Source organism: Salvelinus alpinus, chromosome 9 (assembly GCF_045679555.1).
Source record: "Salvelinus alpinus chromosome 9, SLU_Salpinus.1, whole genome shotgun sequence".
Lineage (NCBI taxonomy): Eukaryota > Metazoa > Chordata > Actinopteri > Salmoniformes > Salmonidae > Salvelinus > Salvelinus alpinus.
The window spans coordinates 51,217,198-51,238,519 of NC_092094.1; the positions used below are offsets into that span (position 1 = coordinate 51,217,198).

At 43.6% G+C, this 21,322-nt stretch overlaps 1 protein-coding gene across 2 annotated transcripts; it reads left to right on the forward strand.

The window, feature by feature from the left end:
• Positions 1–992: 992 nt before the first annotated feature.
• On the forward strand, positions 993–20,488 carry LOC139583991 (capZ-interacting protein-like). Of its 2 annotated transcripts, XM_071415491.1 has the most exons (7): positions 993–1,137; positions 10,519–10,605; positions 12,732–12,809; positions 13,178–13,246; positions 13,672–13,911; positions 16,903–17,520; positions 19,500–20,488. In XM_071415491.1, exons 1-7 carry the CDS (start codon positions 1,132–1,134, stop codon positions 19,515–19,517), a joined length of 1,116 nt encoding a protein of 371 aa, XP_071271592.1. In that variant the 5' UTR covers positions 993–1,131; the 3' UTR covers positions 19,518–20,488. The 2 variants fall into 2 exon arrangements, with proteins under 2 accessions (XP_071271592.1, XP_071271593.1); XM_071415492.1 differs by lacking the exon at positions 12,732–12,809 and having other exon boundaries at positions 998–1,137.
• Positions 20,489–21,322: the final 834 nt, after the last annotated feature.

Consider the following 21,322-nt stretch of genomic DNA (forward strand, 5'->3'; position numbering starts at 1 on the left):
AAGTGTTAAGATTCGGGTTAGCTAAGGTTTAAGGTTATGGTTTAGTGTATGGACGTCCCAAGGATTCCAGATAGCACTAAACCTCAGTGATGGCGTCAAATAGTCTCACACAGCTAGTTAGCTGGCTAGCTAGCGAGCACTCGTCATGGAAATGGGGGTGGCAATTGGCGAAATGTGAATTTGGACCAATCCCTATCAAGTGACAATGAACCCATACTTCAAAACGAAGTTACGAAGTGCTACTTTGTAACCTGCAAAGTTTTTTTTGTGTCTCTGAAAACATTTGAAAGACAGAGCTTGAGGAATACCCTTCACAAAGAGCAAATATAGCGTTTTCTCCGCATCTGATATCGGTAATTTTCAATGGATTAGATGCGATACAAACACATTGGTAAAAGGATAATATTGGTAAACCGATAAATCAGTCAGGCTCGAGATGTCGTCCTCCGGAAGTCATCATAATTAGAGCCATGAGCGTCCTAGGGTTTGTATTAAAGTCAACGTACCCAGAGGAGGATGGAAAATAGCTGTCCTCCAGCTACACCATGGTGCTACCCTAGAGGGTACTGCTGAGGCTTAATTGCAATACGTGTTTTAATCAGTTATTTGGTGACATGAATATATTCAGTATAGTAAAAAAGGATACATTTTTAAATGTTGCACTATTTTTATGAAATTCACTGAGTAGGATCGTCCTCCCCTTCCTCCTCTCAGGAGCCTCCACTGGTAGCTACACCTGTGTCATACGCATCCCTAAAATTAACTTCAATCACTTTTTATAAATCTCAGCATCGGCTCAGCATGAAAATGCATGCAACGCAACACTACAGTTTGAAACCGACCAACAGGCTACTGTTGCTTCACCCACTCTCACTCTAGTCACACGTTCTGGAAATGTTGTGAGAGTGCTTTCTAAATATAACCGCAGAGAGAGAGAGAGCGGGAGAGAGAGACCACGTTTCCAGCCTACTAAGGGTTCTCGCTTAGCTCACATACACGGGCCTGGCAGGAGAGAGAAGGGTGTGAGGAGAGGAGACCGAGCGCAACTTTGACAAGTCCCAAAATAAAACTTTTAGAGGGAGTTGAAAGTTGCTGCGAACGGGACGACAGTCAAGGCAGCTGCAGCAGAGGATGGAGGTAAACAGAGTTTTGGGGTGTTTTTGAAATATGTTTTTTTTGTTTGTGTTGAAGAGTTAAGTTGTTGATTTACATATAGAAGTATATCTGTGATTCTGTGCTGTCCAGGTACAATGTAGTCTATAGCCGACTAAACTCGTAAATGGTAGAGTTGAGTTTAGTCGGCTATGTAGTCTAATAACCTGCATAAGACATGACACTCTCTGTGTGATCTGTATGGACCAAACTGATAGTAGATTAGATGATTCACATGTTTTGAATTACAGAGGAGCAGAACAACCAGACCTGGGTTTAGTTCTAGCCCATACATTTCACCGAACTAAACTTTTAGTCACGCATGTTGTCACTTCATTCTCTTTCTCTCATGATCATAGTGCCATCACTGTGTGAGAGACTGTCAAGCATAATAAGCCTAATGACTGAATTTGTATGCATTAAACCCAGGGTGTCAAATGTCATTCCTGTTTTTTTGTTACGACCTTTCAATTTGTGTACAATTAAGACAGACTTTTTTAAATGTTGTATATTTTTTTATTACGATCCCCATTAGCCGACACCAATGGTGACAGCTGGTTTTACTGGTGTCCGAGACATAAAGAAGAAGAACATTACTGAAAAAATACAAAAAATATTAACATGTCGTGTGTGTGTGTGCGTAGCCATTAGTTACACGTGTCAATACATACAAAAAACAATTAGGGGGAGAGGCGTGGGGGAGAGGTGGTGTGGCTTGAGATGTTGCTTTATTTGTTTTTTGAAACCAGGTTTGCTGTTCACCTGTGCTATATGAAATAGAAGGGAGTTCCATGGAATCATGGCTCTGTATAATACTGTACGTTTCCTTGAATATGTTCTGGACGTGTGGACTAGAACAAATAGACAACCTGAACAATTTCCTTAATTGATCCATCAAGTACAAGGGAAGAGCGAAAACCAGCCCTCCGGGAATTAAGTTTGACACCTCTGCATTAGGCTATGATGAAAGAATGTCACTTGTAGTAGATGTTAGAATGGAGTTGGAGCATTTTGGAGCAGACATATTGGTTCGAGTTAGACGCATGATGCACGTGGTGGTGGAATAATGGCGATGGTAGCCTATCACAGGAAGACTTCCTGGTTTGCTGACCCTATACTGTAGCTGCTTCTCTGCGTCGGTGTTGTTCCGTACGCTACTCACACAGGAAATATGACAGGAACACACACCACACACAGAGGAAGTGGTGTAACCGTTGCCTTTGCAACAGGTTTCTACACATGGAGTTGCACAATCCTACACGCTGTAGACGTATACATGAGTGGGTTGTGAAACGTGACATTGATTGGGCGACTAGTTGTCCAGAGAAGAGATGTTAGATCAAGACTGTCTGCATCCATAATGGCACCCTATTCCCTATTGTCAAAAGTACACTAAATGGGTATATGGTGCCATTTGACAACAAGTCCAGTCCATGCTAAAGACATGTTTTATACTCATACACTTGGTCTCCTGCCTTTAAGGATGAGAATTAATTTGTGTGTGTGTGTGTACCCCCATGTGTGCCTGGCCTCCGGGCTATGTGATTTCATTATCTGCTGAATGCCAGCAATGTGAGTCCTTCAACTTAGTGTGTATCAACCCCACTTCAACAGCCGTGTGTGTGTGTGTAGGCCGCTGCTGCCTCAAGTGAGGGCAGATAATGAAGGACAAGGAGATACAAGACAGAGGGGGAGAAAGAGAGAAAGGAAAGAGGGACAGAGGGAGAGGAAGAGAGGAAGGGGAGTAAAGGACAGCAAAGATCTGGGTATGGTCTTACTGAAAGTGTGTGTGTGTTAGGAGTGTATTTGGGAAGCTGTTTGAGCTTAATGTTCAGTCTCTGCCAACACACACACTGGACTCCACCTCATATCCACCACACATAAGCAGAGCCAGATGATGATGTCATGAGAGAGAGAGGTGTCTATCTGACAGAATGGAACAGTCAGATTGTAATTTGTGTAATCTGACTGTTCCATTCTATCCGATAGGTCTCTCTCTCACTCTGACTCTGACTCTCACTCTCACTCACAGCACCACTAAAAGAATCATGCTCATCCTGGTGGTCTCAATCACACACTGACAAAGAATGTCTTTGTGATGCTTAAACACACACACACACACACACACACACACACACACACACACACACACACACACACACACACACACACACACACACACACACACACACACACACACACACACACACACACACACACACACACACACACACACACACACACACACACACACACACACACACACACACACAGTCTACAGTGCCTAACACATTTTGTTTTGTTACAGCCTGAATTTAAAATGGATTACATTTAGATTATGTGTCAATGATTATGTGTCAAGACAGGACATTACACGTTGGATGGTGTATCAATACACCCAGTTACTTCAAAGATACAGGCTTCCTTCCTAACTCAGTTGCCGGAGAGGAAGGAAACCACTCAGGGATTTCAACATGAGGCCAATGGTGACTTTTAAACAGTTACAGTGTTTAATGGCTGTGATAAGAGAAAACTGAGGATGGATCAACAACAACAGTTTCTCCACAATACTAACCTACTTGACAGAGTGAAAAGAAGGAAGCTTGTACAGAATACAAATCTTCCAAAACATGAAATTTAAGTACAGAAAAATCTAATTTACATAAGTATTCACACCCCTGAGTCAATACTTTGTAGAGGCAGTGATTACAGCTGTGAGTCTTTCTGGGTAAATCTCTAAGAGCAATTAAGTAATTAATTAAGTGTTATGTTTGGGGCAAATCAAATACAGCACCTTACTGATCACCACTCTCCATTTTTTCAAGCATAGCTGTGGCTGCATCATGTTATGGGTATGCTTGTAATCGTTAAGGACTGGGGAGTTTTCAGGATAAAAATAAATAGAATGGACTTAAGCACAGACAAAATCTTAGAGGAAAACCTGGTTCAGTCTGCTTTCCACCAAACACTGGGTGATGAATTCACCTTTCAGGAGGACTATAACCTAAAACACAAGGCCAAATCTATACTGGAGTTGCTTACAAAGAAGACTATGAATGATTCTGAGTGGCTGAGTTACAGTTTTGAATTAAATCTACTTGAAAATCTATGGCAAGACTTGAAAATGGTTGTGGAGCAATGATCAACAACCAATTTGACAGAGCTTGAAGAATTTTGAAAATAATAATGGGCAAATATTGCACAATCCAGGTGTGGAAAGCTCTGAGACATTTAAGTCAAGGGGTATGAATACTTTCTGAAGGCACTGTATGTGTGAGGATGATGTATACAGGCATATAAATAGGGATCAGATGAGTTATATCTGGATGTTTCTGGAAGGGTGCAACCAATAATGTCTCCCCAGAGCCCACACACATAGCAACATGACTGTTAGGGGAGCAGAGCAGAGAGGGAAAGAGAAAGTGTGCAGATTATAGAGAGTGTAGACTAGAGAGGAAGAGAGAGATAGAGAGAGGGAGGGAGCGAGAGAGAGGTCCAGCATGGTAAAGTGATTAAGATGTTGTGCTTTTGTTGTGCTATTGCAGTGTTTACTCTCTCCCTATGGTTGGAGTTTTGCCAAGCCCAGTTAACACACATACACAAACACACTAAATTAACATTCCGGCGGAATGGGGCGGGGCTGGGAAGGGAGTGCGTGAGGCTGGCGTGTTTATTTAACGCTGTACAAGCACCGTAAAAACAGCAGTTCAGAGGTGTTGAAGCTGTCTGCCATGGTGTGACATCATCTCCCATCATGCACTGTGGAACAGGTGTGTGTCTAGCAATGATGTCAGAAGAAGGCCAGGCAGCACTCACTGGATGCATTGTGTAGTCTGGTTCATATTCTTTTAAAGACCAATTTTCACACAGAGTGTACATAAAATGTCTGAAGTTTCACCTTCAGAGAGTGTGTTTGGTTAGACCAGCTGTATTGTTATCCCAAGCTCTTCTATAACACACATCTTTTAGATACTTGTTTGAGACTAACTGAAGTTGCACAGATAGAAGGAGAATCATTGTCTCGTAGTAGAAGGAGGCTCAGTGAGCTAACTTGGAGCATAGTACCGGCAGTGACAACACTAGGTTTGTGGGTTTGATTCCTTGCATGGGTCCCAAATACTGAGTGTATGTGTTAAATGGACTTATTAAACAGGAAGAAAGGTCTTGTACTGTAGAAGCAGGGCTGAATGGAGCATTGGAACTGTCAACAGCTCTGGTCTCTCTCTCTCTCTCTCTCTCTCTCTCAATTAATCTCAATTTCAATTCAAAGGGCTTTATTGGCATGGGAAACACGTGTTAACATTGCCAAAGCAAGTGAGGTAGATAATATACAAAAGTGAAATGAACAATAAAAATGAACAGTAAACATTACACATACAGAAGTTTCAAAACAATAAGACAAATGTCATATTATGTATATAAACAGTGTTGTAACAATGTACCAGGGAAAAAAAATAAGCATAAATATGGGTTGTATTTACAATGGTGTTTGTTCTTCACTGGTTGCCCTTTTCTTGTGGCAACAGGTCACACATCTTGCTGCTGTGATGGCACACTGTGGAATTTCACCCAGTAGATATGGAAGTTTATCAAAATTGTGTTTGTTCTCTCTCTCTCCCCCCTAAACAACACACCTCAGTAAGAAGGGCCATCCCATTTTTCGTCATATAAACTTTTACCACCAGAGAAAATTCCATGAGAATAAGTGAAACTGTTGAAAAAATGCCTGGCATCCAATCCATCCTTGTGGGGTCTGGGTTTGAGGGTCTGGGTTTGAGGGTCCAGGTCCGGGGGCCAGGCATCTGGGTCTGGGGACAGGGGGTCTGGGTTTGAGGGTCTGGGTCCAGGTCCAGGTTCGGGGGGCCAGACATCTGGGTCTGGGGACAGGGGGTCTGGGGCCTAAGTAATACAGTGATGACCCTACTTAGGCTTTATTGTTCCATATTGCTCACACCTATCCCATCTCTTCAGATTTGTAAACACCACAGAGTAAGGGTTAGAGGGTAAGGGTTGTTGATGCTCCAGGCAGCAGACTCTCAATCTGTTACTGATATCTCTCATCTTTCTCCCTCTCCCTCTCATTCTCTCACGCTCTCTCTCCCTCTCCCTAGTAGATCTCTCAGGCCAGTGCTTTCTCTCTTTCACCAGCCTGTCATTTACCTTATTCACTGCCACTTTATGTAATGTCCTCCAGTCCCAAGTCCCCGGGTCCCCAGCCAGCCACCCACCCACCCACACACACACACACACAGACAGACACACGGGTTGCACTCTCTCGCTCTTTCTCAATTCAATTCCATTTGCTATATTGGCATGATGTAACAATGTACATATTGCCAAAGCTTACTTCGGAGATTTCCAATATTAACATAATAAAAATAATAATCAATATTGTCAATATTGTCTCTCTCTCTTTCTATCTCTCTCCTTCCATCTCTCTGTCTTCCCTATTTCTCTCTTCACGCTCTCTTGAGTGGGCAGTGGGGATATCTAGAGAGGGAAGTGCTTGTTGACCAGAGCAGGGGAAAGCAGCTGAGAGCGGGGGGGAAAGAGAGGGATATGACCTCAGCTCTGGATTGAGGGAGGGGAATGGGCTCTATCCCAAATGGCACCCTATTCCCTTTATAGTGCACAGATTTTGACCAAGGCCCTTTTGGGACGTAGTCATGATCTAACTGGGTCTTGCCCTAGTGAGAGAGAGAGAGCAGGGTGAGGTCATACTTAGACTGTAGAAAGAGCCACAGTATATGGCAGAATTACTTACCATAAGACACAGAATGGTTCTCATCTATCTCTATGTTAGATTTACAGGAGTATTGAGGAAAGCTACAAACTTGCTAGGAAAACTGGGTAGCCCAGACAAACGGAGAGAGAGAGAGGGAGGGGTGGGCAGAGGGAGGGAGATGGAAGGAGAGAGAGAGAGAGAGAGGTGGGTGGAGGGAGGGAGATGGAAGGAGAGAGAGAGAGAGAGAGAGAGAGAGAGAGAGAGAGAGAGAGAGAGAGAGAGAGAGAGAGAGGGGGGATTTGTGTGTAACCTGTGTAATCTGACTGTTCTAGAACTAGAAGGAAAGGGGAGTGGCAAATATAAGTGTGGTGAGGTCACAGGATACAGAGAGACGAGAGGGAGAGAGAGAGAGCATCCATAGACAGACATAATGGCAGACAGGCTAACACTTCCAACTGTTCGTTCTATTTCTATACCCATATCTCGGTTTTCTTTTAATCATGCTCCTCACTGTATTCCCCCCTATATCCTTCCCTAGCCATTCTGAGGGTTTGAGGTCATTTCCTGTTGTGGAAAATTGGAAAAGTACGAAAAAGTATGCACTCACTATTGTAAATCGTGCTGGATTAGAGCGTCTGCTAAATTACTAAAATGTAAATGTCCTGTTGTGTCAGTATGGTTGTGTATTGGGGAAGTTGCGTTCCAAATGCCACATTATTCCCTACATTGTGTGCTACTTTTGACCAGGGCTCATGCCCGCAAGATGGCGCCGACAGATAGTGCAGCTCTGCTTCTAGCTCCTAAGCAACTTTGCAGTATTTTTTTTGTGTGTGTTAATCCTTACTCTATTAGCCCAGGATTTCTTTTGTGTTACTACATAAAGCCGGAAATAACTTTTACGACTTTCCCAAATTGGATCCTTTGTTCGTACCCCCAAGGGCAAATGAACTGATTCCAGAGGCTGCTCCAAAACACTGTTAGCAGAGAAGAGGTATTCGGAGTGGACTTCTAGTCTGACTCAGGAGGCGGGCACACCATCCACCACTTCTGAGTATATTACATGGCTCTCTCGGGATATATTGTCTTTGTCTATACAGCCAGCTGGGTTCTCAGTACATTGCGCAAACAGGAATAAAGAACTCTCCGGGAAGAAGAAAGGCGGGGGTGTATGTTTTATGATTAACTACTCATGGTGTGATTGTGATAACATACAGAAACTCAAGTCTTTTTGTTCACTCGACCGAGAATACATCACAATCAAATGCCGACAGTATTACCTCCCAAGAGAATACTCTTTGCTTATAGTAACAGCTGTGTATATTCCCCCTCAAACCGACACCACAACAGCCCTCAAAGAACGTCACTGGACTTTATGCAAACTGGAAACCACATATCCTGAGGCCGCATTTATTGTAGCTGGGGATTTTAACAAAGCAAATTTGAGAAAAATGCTACTGACGTTCTACCAACACCATGACTGAAGCACTCACTCTGAGAAAACATTGGACCACTGCTAATCAACTTCCGAAATGCCTACAAGGCCCTCCCTGCCCCCGCTTCTGCTAATCTGATCACGACTCCATTTTGCTCCTCCCTTCCTTTAGGTAGAAACTCAAACAGGAAGTACCCGTGCTAAGGAATATTCAACGCTGGTCTGACCAATTGGAATCCACGCTTCAAGATTGTTTTGATCACGCGGGATATGTTCCCGTTAGCCTCTGAGAATAACATCCACAAATACACAGACTATTAAAACCTACCCTAACCAGAAACCGTGTATAGATGGCAGCATTCGCGCAAAACTGAAAGCGCGAACCACCACATTTAACCATGGCAAGGTGACTGGGAATATGGCCGAATAGAAACAGTGTAGTTATTCCCTCCGTAAGGCAATCAAACAGGCAAAATGTCACATACGTCTCGTGTGTGAGCCGTTCAATTGCGACTCCACTTTGTCTCTATACTGACGTTGCGGACACGACGTCTTGCTTCCGGACAAGCTAGAACACCTTCGCCCGCTTTGAGGATAACACAGTGCCACTGACGTGGCCCGCTACCAAGGACTGTGGCCTCTCCTTCTCCGTGGCCGATGTGAGTTAGACATTTAAGCGTGTTAACCCTCGCAAGGCTGCCGGCCCAGACGGCATCCCTAGCCGCATCCTCAGAGCATGTGCAGACTAGCTGGGTGGAGTGTTTACAGACATATTCAATCTATCCCTATCCCAGTCTACTGTCCCCACTTGTTTCAAGATGTCCACCATTGTTCCTGTACCCAATAAAGCAAAGGTAACTGAACTAAATTACTATTGCCCCGTAGCACTCACTTCAGTCATCATGAAGTGCTTTGAGAGGCTAGTTAAGGATCATATCACCTCCACCTTACCTGACACCCTAGACCCTCTTCAATTTGCTTACCGCCCCAATAGATCCACAGACGATGCAATCGCCATCGCACTGCATACCTATGTAAGAATGCTGTTCATTGCCTACAGCTCAGCATTCAACACCATAGTGCCCTCCAAGCTCATCATTAAACTCGGGCCCTGGGTCTGAACCCCGCTCTGTGCAACTCGGTCCTGGACTTCCTGACATTAGGAAACAACACCTCCACTTCGCTGATCCGCAACACAGTGGCCCCACAAGGGTGAATGCTCAGTCCCTCCTGTACTCCCTCTCCTCTGTTCACACATGACTGGGTGGCCACGCACGCCTCCAACTCAAGTTTGCAGATGACACAACAGTAGTAGGACTGATTACCAACAAGGATGAGACAGCCTACAGGGAGGAGGTGAGGGCCCTGGGAGTGTGGTCCAGGAAAATAACCTTTCACTCAATGTCGACAAAACAAAGGAGCTGATCGTGGACTTCGGGAAACAGCAGAGGGAGCACCCCCCTATCCACATCGACGGGACTGCAGTGGACAAGATGGAAAACTTCAAGTTCCTCAGCGTACACATTGCTGACAAACTGAAATGGTCCACCCACAAAGACAGTGTGGTGAAGAAGGCGCAACAGCGCCTTCTTCACAGGTGCATCAAAGCTGGGACCGAAAGACTGAAAAACAGCTTGTATCTCAAGGCCATCGGACTGTTACATAGCCATCACCAGGCGGCTTCCACCCGGTTCCGTAACCCTGCACCTTAGAGGCTGCTGCCCCATATACATAGACTTGAAATCACTGGCCATTTTAATAATGGAACACTAGTCACTTTAATAATGTTGACATATTTTTGCTTTACTCATCTCATATGTATATACTGTATTCTATTCTACTGTATTTTATTCTATACCACTCCGACATTGCTCATCCTAATATTAATATATTCCTTAATTCCATTATTTTACTTTTAGGTTTGTGTGTATTGTGTGTAGTTGTGAATGGTTAGATATTACTGCACTGTTGGAGCTAGAAACACAAGCATTTTGCTACACCCACAATAACATCTGCTAAACGTGTATGTGACCAATAACATCTGATTTGATTTGAACATTTACGGAATAGGGTACCATTTGGGAAGCATTCCCTGTCCAATTTCCCCCCCAGCTTCCCCCAAATCAATGACCTCACCTCATCTGTGTGTGTCAGCAGCCATTTACTTTGTGTGTGTGCACTAAGCCATATTGTACTTCCTGTGTTTCAGGAGGACGCCCCGCCTAAGAAGTCAGTGGCGGAGCTGGCTGGAAGGTTCAAAGCTCATGCCCCTCCCATTCCCACGGGAACTGACGGGGTGAGGTCATTATAACTTCCTTTTCTCGTTCTCTCTCTTTTCTCTTCTCTTCCTTCTCTCTCTCACACTCAGATAGATAGATAGATAGTACTGAAGCAGCTGCATGTGTTAAAACATAGATAAGTGAAACAGGAAGTTACACACAGGAAGTGAGGTGCAGGAAGTGGTTCTATGAATATCTGTGCCTCTGTTGTGAACACAGTGTCAGCCCTGCTTTAAAACACACAACCACATTCATTGATGTAATGGTGGGCACTGTAATGTGTCAATATAATAATTTTATCTCCTCATTGATGTTGTTACGTGTTTATTTCTGTGTGACCAAATAGATCTTAAACACACACTCGGTCGTAAACACTCATTCATGAAATTTATAGTACCAGTCAAAAGTTTGGACACACCTACTCATTCAAGGGTTTTTCTTAATTTTTTACTATTTTCTACATTACGAAAAATTTCAAGAACTTTTAAAGTTTCTTCAAGTGCAGTCACAAAATCCATCAAGCGCTATGATGCAACTGGCTCTCATGAGGACCACCACAGGAAAGGAAGATCCAGAGTTACCTCTGCTGCAGAGGATATGTTCATTAGAGTTACCAGCCGTAGAAATTGCAGCCCAAATAAATGCTTCACAGAGTTCAAGTAACAGACACATCTCACCATCAACTGTTCAGAGGAGACTGCGTGAATCAGGCCTTCATGGTCGAATTGCTGCAAATAAACCACTACTAAAGGATGCCAATAAGAAGAAGAGACTTGCTTACGCCAACAAACACAAGCAAAGGACATTAGACTGGTGGAAATCTGTCCTTTGGTCTGATGAGTCCAAATTTGAGATTTTTGGTTCCAACCGCCGTGTCTTTGTGAGACACAGAGTAGGTGAACAGATGATCTCCGCATGTGTGGTTCCCACAGTGAAGCATGGAGGAGGAGGTGTGATGGTGTGGGGGTGCTTTGCTGGTGACACTGTCAGTGATTTATTTAGAATTCAAGGCACACTTAACCAGCATGGCTACTGATTCAGAGGGGTTGGTTTAAATGCAGAAGACACATTTCAGTTGAGTACATTCAGTTCCCTTTACCACGGCATGCTGCAGTGATACGCCATCCCATGTGGTTTGCGCTTAGTGGGACTATCATTTGTTTTTCAACAGGACAATGACCCAACACACCTCCAGGCAGTGTAAGGGCTATTTGACCAAGAAGGAGAGTGATGGAGTGCTGTATCAGATGACCTGGCCTTCACAATCACCCAACCTCAACCCAATTAAGATGGTTTGGGATGATTTGGACCGCAGAGTGAAGGAAAAGCAGCCAACAAGTGCTCAGCATATGTGGGAACTCCTTAAAGACGGTTGGAAAAGCATTCCAGGTGAAGCTGGTTGAGAGAATGCCAAGAGTGTGCAAAGCTGCCATCAATGCAAAGGATGGCAATGTAGAAAATAGTAAAAATAAAGAAAAACCCTTGAATGAGTAGGTGTGTTTGTCAAGTAGGTGTGTCCAAACTTTCGACTGGTACTGTACGTCAACATATAATTTACGTGTAATGCTGTTTCTTGTCGACATGTTTTGTTTCCGACGTGCTGCACAGTTATTGTACTTTGGTGTGTTCGTTGATGTTCGTTGACAGCATGCCATGTGTGTGTATGTGGAGTGTGTTCGTTTGTCAGTGTTCATGTATGGGTTGTGGTTGCTGTGGTGTCCGTCGGTGTACTGCATTTGTGTTGTGTGCCTCTTGAGTCACGTCAGTGACAGTACACTATGATCGTTTTTGTTTATCTCTAAAATGAACGTTTGTGTTGTTGGTCAGTGGCATGTGTTGTAGTATCAGATTTGTACGTCTGCATGTCTGTAGCGCCCTGTGTTCTAGTTGTGCTGTTCTGTTGTCTTCTGCTATATTGACGTTTCAGTGTTGTGTGTATGTTATGTTGCTAGTAGGCCCATTGTGTTCATGGCACAGTGTTGGTTTAGTAGCCTCTGGTCTTGTGTCTCTTGATCTGTGTGCTAGTATTATGTGATTACTATGCTATGCCAGTGCCATGCAAGTGCTATGCTATGTGTAATAGTATTATGGCTGTTGGTATAGTATTGTTTGAGTAGCCCCTTGGTGTTGGTTTCTCTTCAAGAGTAAGCCTGTTAGGAGACGCCCCCCTCGAACCCTACAGCTCCCCAAGACCACGGCACAGGGGCAGGTGGACGAGGAGGTGAGAGGAGTGTGTGGGTGTGAGTGTTTGAGGGGACTGTTTGACAATTGTGTGTTGTACAGTTCTATAATGCCATGTCCCTTTCGATGTCTGTGTGTACATGTGTGTGTGAGGGGTAGTGCTGTGTTTTGTGCAGTTCTATGTCCATCATCTGTGTCTTAGTATCACTGAATGAAGACTACTAGGGTTGAAATAGAGTTGACCCTAAACCTGGTATCTAATGCAGACTGAGATAAAGTTAATATATAGGACGAGACAGAGAAGCATGCCGTGATGAAGTGCTTGTGTGTGTGTGTGTGTGTGTGTGTGTGTGTGTGTGTGTGTGTGTGCGTGTGCGTGTGCGTGTGTATTTCTCACCTGTGTTTCAGAAACCCATCTCCCCGTCTCTGCATCCTGCCAAAATCAAAAGGAACTCTGCTCTTATTGAGAAACTGCAGGTGAGCATGGTGTGTGTGTGTGTGTGTAAGTACTTGTCTGCATCTGTGTGCGTGTTGATTTGGAGAGTGATATGCTCTTGCTGAACAATACAGTTATGTGAAGAGTATTCAAGGCCGCCCCCTGTTGTATGTTAGTGAGCAGTGCAGGTGCATGCAGAGAGAGGGGGGAGGTCAGATGGAGAGGATCAGTTACAGTAAAGTCTCACAGGTTGATAATAAGAGAGAGCAGCCATTTCCTGACTGAGTGTCTCACACTTCAACATCCAGTCAGTGTCACTGAGGACAGCCCACACAAAATGCCTGCTATGCTCTCTGAATCTTAGGTACGTCTTAGTATGTAATAACAATCTCTCTCCCTGTCTTTCTCTCTCTCTTTCTTCCTTGCTCTCTCTCTCCCTCTCTCCCCACCCTCTCTCTCTCTCCAGGCTAACCTGGCGTTATCCCCCTGTTCCCTCCTGCCCTCTCCTAAGAGCCCTGGGCTGAGACTGTTGCCCCCCTCCTTTACCCCCACCTCCCCCTGCTCCCCCACCCCTCCTGTTACTACCCCCACCTCCCCAGTGAGCAGGGCACCCCTCCCTCGGTCGCTGAGCGAGGAAGAGACACCTGCCACCTTTGAGGTCGCAGCCACACCCACCGAAGGATCCCTACTGCCCAGTATCAACAAGGTCTGCTAAGTGTGTGTGTGTTTTTGGTTTTACTATCCTTGTGGGGATCAGAAGTCATAGTAAAACAAGGAAAATTCAGACAAGTGGTAACATTTTAGGGCGGCAGGTAGCCTAGTGTTTAGAGCCAGTGATCGAAAGGTTGCTGGTTCGAATACCTGAGCAGAGAAGGCAAAAAAATCAGGTTGATGTACCGTTGAGCAAGGCACTTATCCCTAATTTACGCCGTACTACCATGGCTGACCCTGTAAAAGATCACGCTTCACTGCACCGATCTTGTGTATGTGACAATAAAACACACACATACAGCACCAATCAAAAGTTTGGGCTCTCATCAGTTGGTGTCTGTTACTTGAACTCTGTGAAGCATTTATTTGGGCTGCAATCTAAGGTGCAGTTAAAACCTATTGAATTTATCCTCTGCAGCAGAGGTAACTCTGGGTCTTCCTTTCCTGTGGCGGTGCTCATGAGAGCCAGTTTCATCATAGCGCTTGATGGTTTTTGCGACTGCACTTGAAGAAAGTTCTTGAAATTTTCCGGATTGACTGAACTTGATGTCTTAAAGTAGTGATGGACTGTCATTTCTCTTTGCTTATTTGAGCTGTTCTTGCTATAATATGGACTTGGTCTTTTACCAAATAGGGCTATCTTCTGTATACAACAACACAACTGATTGGCTCAAATGCATTAAGTAGGAAAGAAATTTCACAAATTAACTTTTAACAAGGCACAGTTGTTAATTGAAATCCATTCCAGGTGACTACCTCATGAAGCTGGTTGAGAGAATGCCAGCACTGTGCAAAGCTGTCATCAAGGCAAAGGGTGGCTACTTTGAAGAATCTCAAAAATAAAATACATTTTTATTTGTTTAACACTTTTTTGGCTACTACATAATTCCATGTGTTATTTCATAGTATTGATGTCTTCACTATTATTCTACAATGTAGAAAATAATAAACATTTTGAAAAAGCCTTTTATGAGTAGGTATGTCCAAACTTTTGTCCGGTACTGTGTGTATATATATATATATATTTTTTTTTAAATTCATTGTTTTGCCAGTCCCCACAAGGAAGAAGGCTATTTTAGTGTTAAGGGTTATGTTTAGGGTTGCAATCAGGGTTACAATTAGGGTTTGAGGTTAGGTTTAGAGGTTTGTGGTTAGGGTTAGGGTTATGGGTTAGGGAAAATAGGATTTGGATTGGAATACATTTTTTGGTCCCCTCAAGGTTAGTAAAACAAGTGTGTGTGTGTGTAAGTGCACACACGTGTGTGTGTGTGTGTGCCAGGGTGTGTGTGTGTGTTATACCTTTAAGCCTGTTTGTTTGTCTGCATGTGTATTATGTCATATCCTGTGACATACAGTGGGGCAAAAAAGTATTTAGTCAGCCACCAATTGTGCAAGTTCTCCCACTTAAAAAGATGAGAGAGGCCTGTAATTTTCATCATAGGTACACTTCAACTATGACAGACAAAATGAGAAAAAAAAATCCAGAAAATCACATTGTAGGATTTTTAATGATTTCATTTGCAAATTATGGTGGGAAATAAGTATTTGGTCACCTACAAACAAGCAAGATTTCTGGCTCTCACAGACCTGTAACTTCTTCTTTAAGAGGCTCCTCTGTCCTCCACTCGTTACCTGTATTAATGGCACCTGTTTGAACTTGTTATCAGTATAAAAGACACCTGTCCACAACCTCAAACAGTCACACTCCAAACTCCACTATGGCCAAGACCAAAGAGCTGTCAAAAGACACCAGAAACAAAATTGTAGACCTGCACCAGGCTGGGAAGACTGAATCTGCAATAGGTAAGCAGCTTGGTTTGAAGAAATCAACTGTGGGAGCAATTATTAGGAAATGGAAGACATACAAGACCACTGATAATCTCCCTCGATCTGGGGCTCCACGCAAGATCTCACCCCGTGGGGTCAAAATGATCACAAGAACGGTGAGCAAAAATCCCAGAACCACACGGGGGGACCTAGTGAATGACCTGCAGAGAGCTGGGACCAAAGTAACAAAGCCTACCATCAGTAACACACTACGCCGCCAGGGACTCAAATCCTGCAGTGCCAGACGTGTCCCCCTGCTTAAGCCAGTACATGTCCAGGCCCGTCTGAAGTTTGCTAGAGAGCATTTGGATGATCCAGAAGAACATTGGGAGAATGTCAGATGAAACCAAAATATAACTTTTTGGTAAAAACTCAACTCATCGAGTTTGGAGGACAAAGAATGCTGAGTTGCATCCAAAGAACACCATACCTACTGTGAAGCATGGGGGTGGAAACATCATGCTTTGGGGCTGTTTTTCTGCAAAGGGACCAGGACGACTGATCCGTGTAAAGGAAAGAATGAATGGGGCCAGGTATCGTGAGATTTTGAGTGAAAACCTCCTTCCATCAGCAAGGGCATTGAAGATGAAACGTGGCTGGGTCTTTCAGCATGACAATGATCCCAAACACACCGCCCGGGCAACGAAGGAGTGGCTTCGTAAAAAGCATTTCAAGGTCCTGGAGTGGCCTAGCCAGTCTCCAGATCTCAACCCCATAGAAAATCTTTGGAGGGAGTTGAAAAACTGTGTTGCCCAGCAACAGTCCCAAAACATCACTGCTCTAGAGGAGATCTGCATGGAGGAATGGGCCAAAATACCAGCAACAGTGTGTGAAAACCTTGTGAAGACTTACAGAAAACGTTTGACCTCTGTCATTGCCAACAAAGGGTATATAACAAAGTATTGAGATAAACTTTTGTTATTGACCAAATACTTATTTTCCACCATAATTTGCAAATAAAATCATTAAAAATCCTACAATGTGATTTTCTGGAATTTTTTTTCTCATTTTGTCTGTCATAGTTGAAGTGTACCTATGATGAAAATTACAGGCCTCTCTCATCTTTTTAAGTGGGAGAACTTGCACAATTGGTGGCTGACTAAATACTTTTTTGCCCCACTGTAGCTGTGCTTAATGGTCTGTGTCCCTGCCTCTCCAGGGAAGAGCCCGCCTCTCCATCCGGCGACGCCCACCTTCGAGACGACACAGGAAGTCCAGCGGAGAGGAAGGAGACGGGGCGACGGGTGAAGAGACGCCCCTAACTACATCCGACAACCCTGAGGCCAAAGTTGGGGAGGAAGAGAAGGGAGAGGGGGAGGAGGTGTTTGAGAAGGAAGTGGAAGAGAAGGATGGCGAAAGAGCAGACACATCTCTGTCTACCAAAGCAAAGATAGAGACAGGCTCATCTACCCCTGCTAACTCACAGCAACAGATTACCACAACAGACAGCTCAACCACAGACAAAGACCCCATAGAAAAGACAAAGTCAGAAAAAACGCTGGAGCCCCAGAGAGAGGAGAGACAGGAGAGACAGACAGGAGACGAGAGACAGGAGGACAGACAGACAGCAGAGGAGAGACAGACAGGAGAGGAGGTAACATGGTCTAGAGGAGAAGAGGTGAAAGATTGTGGTCAGAGGTGTGGAGGAGAAGAGGAGAAGGGGAGGGAGAGTTGTTCAGCGGAGGAGTCATCTACAGAGAGAGAGAAAGAAGAGGGGGAAGAGCTGGCCTGCAAAGAAAAGGAGGGAGAGAGGAATACAAACTGCAACGAAGAGAAGGTGAGTAAGGTGTTCTGTCACGATCAATATCTTGGGGCTCTATTCAATCGGATTGAATAGAGCCCCAAGATATTGATGGTAGATATTTCACGAACCAAGATCACTGAACTATCTACAGTTGAAGTCAGAAGTTTACATTCACTTAGGTTGGAGTCATTAAAACTCGTTTTTCAACCACTCCACAAATTTCTTGTTAACAAACTATAGTTTTGGCAAGTCGGTTAGGACATCTACTTTGTGCATGACACAAGTCATTTTCCCAACAATTGTTTACAGACAGATTATTTCACTTATAATTCACTGTATCACAATTCCAGTGGGTCAGATGTTTACATACGTTAAGTTGGCTGTGCCTTTAAACAGCTTGAAAAATTCCAGAAAATTATGTCATGGCTTTAGAAGCTTCAGATAATAAGCCTAATTGACATCATTTGAGTCAATTGGAGGTGTACCTGTGGATATATTTCAAGGCCTACCTTCAAACTCAGTGCCTCTTTGCTTGACATCATACGAAAATCAAAAGAAATCAGCCAAGGCCTCAGAAAAAAAATTGTAGACCTCCACAAGTCTGGTTCATCCGTGGGAGCAATTTCCAAACGCCTGAAGGTAACACGTTAATCTGTACAAACAATAGTACGCAAGTATAAACACCTTGGGACCCCGCAGCCGTCATACCGCTCAGGAGGGAGACTCGTTCTGTCTCCTAGAGATGAACCTACTTTGGTGCGAAAATTGCAAATCAATCCCAGAACAACTGCAAAGGACCTTGTGAAGATGCTGGAGGAAACAGGTACAAAAGTATCTATATCCACAGTAAAGTGAGTCCTATATCGACATAACATGAAAGGCCACTCAGCAAGGAAGAAGCCACTGCTCCAAAACCGCCATAAAAAAGCCAGACTACAGTTTGCAGCTGCACATGAGGACAAAGATCGTACTTTTGGAGAAATGTCCTCTGGTCTGATGAAACAAATATAGAACTGTTTGGCCTCATCGTTATGTTTGTTGGAAAAAGTGGGAGGCTTGCAAGCCGAAGAACACCATCCCAAACGTGAAGCACAGGGGGTGGCAGCATCATGTTGTGGGGGTGCTTTGCTGCAGGAGGGACTGGTGCACTTCACAAAATAGATGGCATCATGAGGCAGGACATTTCTGTGGGTATATTGAAGCAACATCTCAAGACATCAGTCAGGAAGTTAAGGAAGTTGCTTGGTCGCAAATGGGTCTTCCAAATGGACAATTACCCCAAGCATACTTCCAAAGTTGTGGCAAAATGACAATAAAGTCAAGGTATTGGAGTGGCCATCACAAAGTCCTGTCCTCAAGCCTATAGAACATTTGTTGGCAGAACTGAAAAAGCGTGTGTGAGCAAGGAGGCCTACAAACCTGACTCAGTTACACCAGCTCTGTCAGGAGGAATGGGCCAAAATTCACCCAACCCGAAACGTTTGACCCAAGTTAAACAATTTAAAGGCCATGCTACCAAATACTAATTGAGTGTTTGTAAACTTCTGACCCACTGGGAATGTGATGAAAGAAATAAGAGCTGAAATAAATAATTCTCCCGACTATTATTCTGACATATCACATTCTTACAATAAAGTGCTGATCCTAACTGACCTAAGACAGGGAATTTTTACTAGCATTAAATGTCAAGAATTGTGAAAAACTGAGTTTGAATATATTTGGCTAAGGTGTATGTAAACTTCAGACTTCAACTGTATCTATGGACATCTATGGACGTTTCCTAAAAACTCTGTAACAACTCTATTCAACATCAAGTCACCTCATGTCATCCTTTACCATCCCCGTGCATAGAATATAATCTGCTTGCTGATAACACGCCAAAACAAAACATTACTGTATGTTCCACAACAACTGTTATTATTATCTTTAAGAAATGACTTGTATTATACCGGCCTTAAGCTGACCTCTAACACTCATGTGTGTGTATGTGTTGCTATCTGTCCACCTCTCAGGAGAACACCAAGCTCTGATGGTCCGCAACCGCACCATGCCCCTGATTTACAGAGTGGGAGACCCCCATAGTGTGCACTAACTCCCTTCATCCCATAGCACATACTGTAGTGGAAAAGGAGAGACTGGTATGGACTGCAGACTATGCCACTGGATGGACTCCCTTTAGTCCTCTGCATCTGGAAGGTCCTACACTCTGGCTGCGTCCCACATTGCACACTATGCCCTATATAGTTTAGTAAGTTTGACCAGGTTCAATAGTCCTCTGGTCTAAAGTAGTGCACTATATAGGGAGTAGGGTTTCATTTGGGACATAGCTATGCACATGTTTGGAGTTTGGGAATCCCTGGTCTAGATAAATCAATTAATGTCAGATTTTTGTTTTCACTTCATCTCTGTTTTGATATTTTGTTACAATTAGGCTGGAGAAATGTTAGCTAAGTTGAAGTGAGTGCTAATGATCATCTTTTGTCTAGTTTTCTCACATAGTTTGCTCACAACTGATCAGAACATTTTGACAGCATTTTATACAAGTGAATTTTGCTCTTCAGCCTGTCCTACTCTGATAATCAATCATGTCCTACTCCTGACCAAAAGCCTGTGACTTGTCTGATAATCAATCAATGTGATTTTGTTTCACTGAATCTCTGTCTGTATATTTGGTTAATTGATCTCTGGCTGGACAAGTGGAAGTGGTAGATAATTGATTAGTTTGCTCATCTATCACCGATCAGATTTGTTTTTGCATGCAATAATGTAGCCCAAATCAAGTGTATTATTTATCTATTGACTCACGTACTGTAGTAGCCTTATATAGAGCCTAGGCTTATTTCCTATTGTCCCAATCCAACTGAAACTCAATATCCTGACTCCTGTCTTGCATGAACATTCCTAACTTGGCCCAGCGTTGTTCGGGGTAGGCTGTCACTGTAAATAAGATTTTGTTCTTAACTGACTTGCCTAGTTCAATAAAGGTTACATTTTAACACTTTATTTTTTTTTTATATATAAAAAATGACCGCCGTTACAAACATTGTATGATTCGACAACGCTACACTCTGTGTGTCCTGAGCCTGCTCTGTGTCTTTATTGGACTAGTTCAGGTAGGTCTCTCCCCATTTCTGTCTGTTTGCTTCTTTTGCATCAATGGGTGTTAAAATCAAATCAAATGTTATTTGTCACATGCGCCGAATAAAACAGGTGTAGACCTTACAGTGAAATGCTTTCTTACAAGCCCTTAACCAACAATGCAGTTTTTAGAAAAATACCTAAAAAAATAAGAAATAAATAATTAAAGAGCAGCAGTAAAATAACAATAGCGAGGCTATATACAGGGGGTACCGGTACAGAGTCAATGTGCCGGGGCACCGGTTAGTCGAGGTAACTGAGGTAATATGTACATGTAGGTAGAGTTATTAAAGTGATATATGCATAGATAATAACAGAGTAGCAGCAGCGTAAAAGGGGGGGAGTTAATGCAAATAGTCTGAGGACTCTTGATGGTGCAACTGTAGAACCTTTTAAGAATCTGAGGACCCATGCCAATTCTTTTCAGTCTCCTGAGGGGGAATAGGTTTTGCCGTGTCCTCTTCACGACTGTCTTGGTGTGCTTGGACCATGTTAGTTTGTTGTGGACACCAAGGAACTTGAATCTCTGAACCTGCTCCACTACAGCCCTGTCAATGAGAATGGGGGTGTGCTCGGTCCTCCTTTTCCTAATAGTCCACAATCATCTGCTTTGTCTTGACTACGTTGAGGGAGAGGTTGTTATCCTGGCACCACACGGTCAGGTTTCTGACCTCCTCCCTATATGCTGTCTCGTCAT

Excerpts from the sequence above, each read along its gene's own strand:
- LOC139583991 (XM_071415491.1), top strand. Across the intron at positions 13,247-13,671 it reads CTCTTATTGAGAAACTGCAG|GCTAACCTGGCGTTATCCCC; the intron begins GTGAGCATGGTG and ends CTCTCTCTCCAG. Across the intron at positions 13,912-16,902 it reads TACTGCCCAGTATCAACAAG|GGAAGAGCCCGCCTCTCCAT; the intron begins GTCTGCTAAGTG and ends CTGCCTCTCCAG.